Genomic DNA, 9327 nt, shown 5'->3' with positions numbered 1-9327 from the left:
AAAAATCTTTTAAAAAATGTTTAATTGTACAATGAATAGCTCCTTAACAGAGTGCTTTAAAAACCAAGCAAAATTTCTCATAAAACACCTGTCTTCCCCTCTCAGCTGTTCTACACCTCTTTTCCGTGGGAACCAGTAATACTTCATTCTCAAAGTCCTGGGGGTGACAGATACACTGAGTGGCCAAGCAGAACTTCCTGTGACAGAGAAGGAACTTGGATGCAGACCTAGCAACAACGAACTTTGTTATCCACAAACAGGGTCCAATAAAGAGTCTGCATCAAACTTAAAAGCCAACTTTTCTGCTTCAGATCCTCAGAAAGAAATGATTTCTAAAAAGCTGTTTAATTCAAACCAAAGCAATGGTTATTAAAAATACAGCAAGAAATAGCCAGAAACGTGTTTCTACTGAAAGTCTGGTGGAAGAGAGATTCCACTCTGACAAAAACGACCTTTTCTATGGGGAATGTTATCACAGCCCCTCATCCCCTCCCGAGACTCCTTAAGTAGGAAGTGTTTCAATGCAGAGACCAATGTGAAAACGTCTTTAAAGAGAAAACAGCGATGTGGCTGGGAAACCATGCGCATCTTGGCGAACATTTTTTTTTTCCACCCACCACAAGCTTGGGCCTTCTCGGAAGGTCCCCGGTTTTCCAGTCAGAAACATTCTTGAAGTTATCAGGAGCGACGAGAGACTCGGCATCTAGGAAGGCGTGTTCTTAGTTCCATATCTGGAGCTCAGGAGCCAAACAGCCTGGAAAATTCAGAGGGCAGAAACACCTGTGAGAATGGAATGCTATCAATCACTCTGAAAACACTTTATTTTTAAAAAAGATTTTATTTATTTATTTTTAGAGAGCAGGGAGAGGGAGGGAAAAGGAGAGGGAGGGAGAAGGAGAGGGAGAGAAACATTAATGTGTGGTTGCCTCTAGCACGCCCCCACTGGGGACCTGGCCCGAAACCCTGGCATGTGCCCTGACTGGGAATCGAATTGCTGACCTTTGATTCGCAGGCTAGCGCTCAATCCACTGAGCCACACCAGCCAAGGCTGAAAACACTTTCAGAAAATATTTTGGCCATAGCTGGGTAGCTCAGTTGGTTAGAGCACTGTCCTGATACAACCTCATCCCACATCCCCAATTCTTACGCATCAGGACACACGCAAGAATCAATGCATAAGTATGAGCTCATAAGTGGAATAACAAATCAATGTTTCTCTCTTCCCCCTTCTCGTTGAGATCAAAAAATCAAGTTTTTAAAGATAACATTTTCTTTTGCTTTTATTAAGATTATTGTATATCCTTTTCTCATTTTATAAGTAACTCTTCTGTTATACAACACTATGAATATATTTAACACTACTGACCTATATACTTAAAAAAATAAACATCTTAAAAAAAAGATCTTTGAGTAAACAAGTGATTACAGTGAACTATGTTCACTGAAGAAAATCTGGAAGAAAAAAGGTCTGGAAACTGCAATAAATGTCCCTGAGGTTTGGAAATGGGTGTGTAGGTTATGACATGGGCCTACTGGGGAAACCCACAGAACTGTTAATAAGATGCATATGGGAACTCTGTATTATTTTTGAAATGGTCCTATAAATCTAAATTTTCCAAAATAAAAAGGTTATTTAAAAAACAGTGAAGGAACAATTGGATCACCATGAGCCAAAGAACGAAGGTTCATACCTCTCCACGTCATACCATACACAAAAGTTAAGTCAAAATGGACCACAGACCTAATTATTAAAATTAAAACTATAAAATTCTTAGTGACAAAAAGGAAAAATAGACTGGACTTCATCAAAATAAAAAAAAATTTGTGCTTCAAATGATACCCTCAAGAAAGTGAAGAAATAACAGTATACAATGGGAGAAAATCCTTGCAAATCATGTATCTGATAAGGGACTGGTATCCACAGTATAAAAAGAACTCTTACAACTCAGTAATAACCCAATTAAAAAATGGGCAAGGGCTTTGTGAATGCAGAGGGAACACCATGAAGGCCGTGGGCACACTGCGCGAGTACAAGGTGGTGGGGCGCTGCCTGCCCACCCCCCAGTGCCACACGCCTCCCCGCTACCGCGTGCGCATCTTTGCACCTAATCACGTTGTTGCCAAGTCCCGCTTCTGGTACTTTGTGTCTCAGCTGAAGAAGAGGAAGAAATCTTCAGGGGAAATCGTCTACTGTGGGCAGGTGTTCGAAAAGTCCCTGCTTCAGGTGAGGACCTCTGGATCTGGCTGCACTACAACTCCCGCAGCAGCATCCACACCCCATACCTGGGCCCGGCGACCACAGGTGCTGTTACCTGGTGCTCCTAAGACATGGGGGCCCAGCACCACGCCCGCAACCACTCAAGCCAGATCCTAAAGGTGGAGGAAGTGCTGCTGACCAGCAGTCAGTCAGCTCCCCAACTCCAAGAGCAATTTCTCTTGCCCCACTTCCTTGCCAGCACAAGCCACACTTCACCACCAAGAGGACCAACACTTTCTTTTTAGATCAGCCACCTAGTAAAACAGTCTGGAGCTTACTCAAGAGAATAAATACAGAAGTTATTTATCACCATGTGACCCAGCAATTCCACTCCAGGAAGAAATGAAAACTTAAATTTGTACAAAAACTTGTACACAAATGTTCCTATCAGCATTATTCATAACAGTCAAAAAAGGAAGCATCCCAAATACTCATCGACTAATGGGTGGATGAACGAACTGCGGCCCATCCATATAACGGAGTACTATTCAGCCATAGAAAGAAATGGAACCCTGATTCACGCTACGACATTGAAGACATTAGAAGACATTACGCTAGTGAAAGAAGCCAGGCACAAAGGCTACATATTCTATGATTCCATTTATATGAAATATCCAAAACGGACATAAAGTACATTAGTGGTTTCCAGAAGCTGGGGAGGAGGAACAGGAGTGACTGCTTAGTGCAAATGGGGCTTCCCTTTGGGGATGATGAACGTATTCCAGAATTAAATTGTGGTGATGGTTGCAGAACCCCATGAATATATACAAAATCTTGAATTGTGAAAACTACCTTCCATTTTTCCCTTATTTACCCTTCTCTGTGGTTTGCCACCCTCATTTTGTCCCTATCTTCCCTCCAATATTTTGCTATGAAGATTTCAACAAATGGAAGAGTTAAAAGAACAGTTCAGTGAACACCCACACATGCACCACCTGCATCCGGCAATTAACACTTTGTTTTACTGTGCATCTATCCATTTACCTGACTACCTTGTTTTTGATGTCTTTGAAAGTTAAGTTGCAGACATCAGTACTCCCAGTCCCTAAATATTCAAGCACGTTTCTCCACATCTAAAGTTTTTCTTGACTCTTAATATGTCCAAAGTAGCCCAGCTCAAACAATACAGAAGTGGGTGCAGGGAACAGCAAACCATCCCTCAGGCCCTGCTTCAGTCACCTCCATGGACGGTCTGGAGTGGATCCTTCCAAATCCCTGACTGGAAGTATGTCCATCTCAGACTTCAGCACCTGACCAGCATTCATTCGATGTTTACCGTGTGCTAGTCATAACTGAAGCCACAGTACGCACACAGGTAACATCGGCCTTCTTTATTCTCAAAACATTCCCCAGTGTAGACATAACCTTCTGGCACACCATTACTCACAGCTGACAGTTGGTCATATGGATGTTCTTTACGTGACCTGATTCTTCCCCTGTTCTTGGACATGTGTGTGATTTCCATGTTTTAATATCCTGGAAAAGCCAGTCACTGCCTGACAGCTCTTTCCGGAGAAAACCTTCCCTCACTCACGACCCCCACAGAAGAGCTGGCTTAGGTTAGGGGTCAGCACTCTCTGTAAGAGGCCACACAGTAAGCAGTTCAGGCTCCGTGGGCCCAAGCAATCTCTGCCACAATGCCCCAACTGCTACAGTGCAGAAGCAGTCACAGACATGAGCATGGCTACATGACAGTAAAACTTCATTCGTGACAACAGGTAGGGAGTAGCTATGGCCCACGGGCTGCAGTTGGCTGAGCCCCGACCTCAGCGGTCAGGCTGGAATGAGGAACCTTCAATCCAGCTGGAACTGGGTGACAACTAGCCAGGTCAATCAGACTTTGCTCATAGGAAATGACATCAGGACACTGGGCTACTGAGCAAGCTTGCCTTGGGGTGAGCTGGGAAATCACAGAGCCTGAAGCTACCATCCTGGTCACAGGCCAGAAGATGAGCAGTGAAGGAAGAAAAGGACAATAAAGCCAATGGAAAGAAAATTAAAACAATAAAAACACACCAAGTTCTTCCCTGGCCCAAAAACTTTGCACACGCTGCTTCCAGTACTACCTTGCTTCCCCCAGCTCTGTAAATCGGGCCTGCTGTCATTCTGGATTTAATTGGCATGTTAACAAAGAGCCTCTTCTAACTGCCTCCTAAACTGGGAGACTCCCTCATTCCTGCCACCTCACAACTGACTTTTTCCTATTTGTTTTCTCTCTGTGTTTCACCCATTACACTGTGCACTCGCTAAAGGCAGGGACTATGGCTGTCTCAGCTGTGACCCCAGAGCACAGCCCACAGCGGATAGCTGTGAATGAATAAATGAATGGATATGGGGTAACCTAGAGAGACGAAAGACAGAGGAGCCACCCCTACGGTGTTCTATTTTCAGTGAGTCCTAGTCACACTTCCCATACCCATCTGCAAATTCCTCGATCTCTTCACCAGCACTCTTTGTGCCTCAGCAGGCCTCATCTGAGCTCCCAAAAAGGGCCTCTCTGGGCATCCATCAGAGCCCTCATTCTGGACCCAAAAACGCTCCCTAGTGGTCCAGGGAACCACTCTCATCTTCTCATCTCTTAAATCTGGAAACAGCTCCTCAAACAGCCAGCTGCAATGAGGACCATGCAGCAACTCCAAATTTAGCATCTCAACTCATTCTCTTCCTCCTTGGGAGAAGCATATGAGATAGGCTCAGCATGGCCCAGAACTCTAGATTCCTCTGCTGTTTTAACCCTAAGTCTGTTTACTTTGAGCCTCACAATTCATTAATGGTAGTATTAGAAATATGGCCCGAGGCTAGAAGAAAAACCAACCCAACTGAACTTTTTTTAGACTAGTAAGAAAATTAAAAAGGGCATAAAAACAAAAAAAAAATGTTAAGGCATAAAAAGAGAAATAGTCTGAATACAGTTCTACAGGATTCCAGCACGGCAGGAGCAGGACCCATCAGCACAATGGCTGTCCAACCATTTCTGACCTTGACATATGCCAAGCATACACTAAGCACAGCAGAAAAGAGATGGCAAGAGATGACCAGGCCACAGGTTCGGGGAAGGCACCTTTTGGCAGCCCCTGGTGACATACGAGACACAGCCAGGACTTGGAGAACACCATGTCCAATCTAAGTTCCAGCCTGACCCACAGTGATGTAGCTTAAACCCTGTAAGTCCACCTCCTCTCTAGCTTGGAGAGTTCTTATTCTGAAGGCAGGTGTGACACCAAAATGTAGCTCAGGAGACAGAAACTGACCATCAGGTGGGTCATTCTGGAGAACGATGCAGAACGACAGTAAAGTAGACAGGCAGGCCTGACTTACACGATCATGCAGAACATCATGAAAACATTCCACAGGGCGATGAAGATTCGGAAGTACCTGAGGCTCAGTAAGAACTCCCGGATGTTGTCACCTGGAAAGTCAGAAAGCATGTTTACAAGCACTGCTAACATTATTGCTGTCACAGCTACAGATGCTTGCTTCTGTGGTCTCTGCCCACCCCACACCCACTGCTCCCATGTTCCAGTGTCAGCTCCCCTTTTCCTTTGGGTCTCTTCTGCTCTCCCACCCTCAGTACTCAGGCTGTAGCTGCCACTGGCCAATCCTGGGAGAGCACCAGGATCCCAGCCTCTGACTGGCTCAGGGAGGAGCACATGACTCAAGTATGCCCACTAAGAGTCAGCCCTGGGACTTTTGCTCCAACTACTGTTTTCTGCCAGGCTTCCTTGGCTAGGATGCAAAGATATAAGCAGAGTCCTCTAAGGCAGGGGTTGGCAAACTACAGCTCAAGATCCAAAACCAGTCCCTGCCACCTGTTTTGATGTGGCTGCAGAGCTAAGAATGTTTTTCATATTTTTTAATGGTTAAAAAAATCAAGAGTATTCAGTGAGATTGAAAACTTAAATGAATTTCAAATTTCAGTATCCACCAATAAAGTTTTATTGGAACACAGCCATGTTGTGTTCCAGTAAGACATACTGCCCATGGCTGCTTTCTAGTTCTAATGGTAGAGTTGAGTTGCTGTACCAGAGGCAACACAGCCTGCAATTCAAAACTATTTATAATCTGGTCCTTTACAGACAAATGAGCAGAGCCCTGCTCTAGGGTCATCTTTGCCAACACAAGCCAGCATGACAGTAAAACCAACCTAGAACAAAGAGAGCTACAGACAGTCAGGTGCTGGAGGGCTGCTTTGAGTCTTGACTCCAGGTGTGCCTAAAGACAATTCTGTGCCTAAAACATCCAATTCTTGGATGTTTTAATTTGCTTTAATCACTTTAAGCTGGGATTTAAGTATTTGCAACTTAAAGTACACTAATTTAGTCAAGTAAAACAGGAGTTCTGCTTTGGTGACAACTTACTCCAGTCCCCTTGCTGCCAAGGAACAGAAACCACTCCAAGAGGAGGCAATCTGGTACATTAAAACTCCAGAGACCTGTTTCAGAACCTTCCTCTGGGGTTCTGAGTCAGTTCACACAAACGCCCTGCTGAAGCCTCTGGAATGAAATGAACTGGTCCAGATTAGGTGACCTTCATGGATGTTACTCAAAGTGTCATCTATAGACCACAGCTCTGAAGTACATACAAAACACCAGGCAAGAGCTCAGAAATTGTCACAGCAACCCACCATGACAGCTGCCTGGTACTGCTGTACCATTCTAGTGTCTGATCAGCACATGGTCTTGTTGAACACGCTTCAGACGAGCCCAGCAGTACCCACCCCACGGAGTAAGCTGTATGCAGCACAACCTATGTAAGTGTTGGCCCAGCTGTTGGCCCAGCGTGGACTTCAAATGACAGAGAAGGGTCTGTCCCCAGGTTGTCCAAGAGGCACTGCTTGGCAAGGTCCTTCTCTGAGCTGAGGATCATGTAAATGGGCTCTCCTGTCATCAACAGATTCTGATTAAGGCCACCCATTTGTTCCAGGCAGAAGGTGAGTGTGGGGGACACAGGGAGGACAGAGACAGGGGTCCCTGCCCTAAGAAGCTCTCCAGGAGGACAAGTATTAAACAAGCAACCACACAGCAGGAATGAGCCAAAACAAGCTGACAAGCTGGAGCCTCTTTTCTGGAGTTTAAGGTCAAGTGCGAGGGGGAGATGTTTGCCAAATGACAGCATATTTAAAGAAAAACAGCCCTGGCCAGTGTAGCTCAGTAGATTGAGCGCCTGCAAACCACACGATCATGGTTCGATTCCCAGTCAGGGTATATGCCTGGGTTGCAGGCCAGTTCCCAGCAGGGGACTCATGAGAGGCAACCATACATTGATATTTCTCTCCTTCTCTCCTTCCCTTCCCCTCTAAAGAAAAATAAATAAAGTCTTTAAAAGAAAAGAAAGAAAAATAACTGTAGGAAGTGATATGAGTGCTCATCTATGCACCAAGTTCTAGCAGTAGAACAAAGTGGGTGGCAGAGGTGGGCAGAAGGAACACCACATCCTCATGTCTCTCTCTCTCTAACACACACACACACACACACACAACTAAAAAGAAAACTGGGGTAGGACTTGAGAAAGAACTGTTCTCTGAAATGGACCAATTCCAGAATCCAGAAAGGAGGCTTTACCTGTGCCAGGCTCCCCGGATTCCTCCCCAAAGCCTTGTGTGTCCTTCTTTTTCCTACAAAGAGAAGCAGTGTCCGTTTTTGATGGCACACAAGGACCGCCCAGTCCTCTGGCCTCAAAGAGCCACAGACAGCCCTACCGCTGACTTGCTGTGACCACCAGGGTTTGATGACCCTCTCTGGGAGCCCACCTGCCCCATTAATTACAGCCACCGACAAGGTGAAGTAGCTAGTCCCTGAATACAGGTTACGGATGAGTTTTTAGGGCCTGAGGCTCTTCGGGGTGCGAGAAAAGGAATCCCCGGGGAACGGAGTGTCAAGATTTCAAGTTGCGACGGGGCACAGACTAGGCTGCAAGCGGGGCCAGAGGGCGGAGTAAGACTTGGGAGTGGGGCCTGCGACGTGGGGCTGACACAACCTCGCGAAGGCGGGGCCACGGGTACCCGGTAGGGCCGCGGGTTTACGCGGCCTACTCACAGCTTAAAATTAAGCACCGCTCCGGCGTTCATCAGTAGCGTCCTGTGGAGGGAGAATACGGTTACCTAAGCCACCCCAATGCCGTCGGGCTTTAGTGTCCAGCCTCTAGTCCCCTTAATTACCCGAAGAGCAGGATGTCTCCGATCATCTTTACAGCCGAAACGTCCGATAGAACCAGAAGCGGAAGTCCCGAGAAGAAAGGGGAGATGGAGAAGAGCCGACCAATCGCAAGTCAGCGTTGGTGAGGACTGAGCCAATCGAAGGCCAAGGTGGCAGGGCCGGGTCTTGCAGGCCCGGCCCCCTTAGGGAAGGGGTAGCGCCGGTAGTCGCTGGAGCGGCCAAGAGCATAGTGGTGTAGAACAGGGCGAGCCTGTGACGTCTCCGACGGGAGGGGCCATCTACAGGCGGAATTAGGTCACTCGCTGGAGGCGTGCCTCTCTGGTCTGAGCGACCCACCCGCTGTAGAGGTAGTTCTGAGGCTTTTTCTTCTGGAGTCTCAGCTGGGTTTTCGAAAAACTTGACTACTGAGCTGCACAGGGAAATGGGTCTTCATGCAGTGGGTCCTCCCGGGCATGGACGCTCTGACTGATTGGGGAAGGTCCTTCTGGGCCTCTTGAGAGGCAGGGATCCCCGTTGCCGGTGGCGGGGTACCCCTACCGAGGGGTCTCTTTGGAGGACGGAAGTCCCCGTGGGGGACAGTGGTCATGATTTACTGAGCCACACGGAAGACTGGGGGTAATGACAGCTGCACAGAGAATGAGTGAAGGGACCACCTTCAGGGCACGAGAAGATGGAGTTCTCCACTAATCAGGCCCCACAGGGGATGGAGGTCCTAATCGTAGGGCTCCGCAGATGACGTGGGTCCTCATCGAGCCCCATCTGGAAGCGGTCCTGACTAATTCGTCCTCCCTGGGTGGGCTGCGTGCGTAAGGGACCTCCTCTCCCCAAATGGACGGCTCACCGGCCCAACTCACTCCACAAGAGTGAGCACTCGGCCTCTCTGGGCTGAATGGGGTCGTGATGACCCAAAGGAGG

General features: G+C 47.2%; 1 protein-coding gene across 1 annotated transcript; it reads right to left on the bottom strand.

Annotated features, from left to right (window-relative positions):
* Positions 1-286: 286 nt before the first annotated feature.
* SMIM7 (small integral membrane protein 7) lies at positions 287-8515 on the bottom strand. Its single transcript, XM_037028626.1, has 5 exons — positions 8415-8515; positions 8293-8334; positions 7819-7871; positions 5576-5666; positions 287-754 (listed from the first exon to the last, which is right to left on the bottom strand). The coding sequence occupies exons 1-5, from the start codon at positions 8438-8440 to the stop codon at positions 739-741; spliced, it is 228 nt and encodes a 75-aa protein (XP_036884521.1). The 5' UTR covers positions 8441-8515; the 3' UTR covers positions 287-738.
* Positions 8516-9327: the final 812 nt, after the last annotated feature.

Source organism: Sturnira hondurensis, unplaced genomic scaffold (genome assembly GCF_014824575.4).
Source record: "Sturnira hondurensis isolate 20B ecotype Veracruz unplaced genomic scaffold, ASM1482457v3 Scaffold0020119, whole genome shotgun sequence".
Taxonomy (NCBI): Eukaryota; Metazoa; Chordata; class Mammalia; order Chiroptera; family Phyllostomidae; genus Sturnira; species Sturnira hondurensis.
Note: the sequence above shows the minus strand (reverse complement) of the source record. Positions and strands in the feature narration are given on the sequence as shown.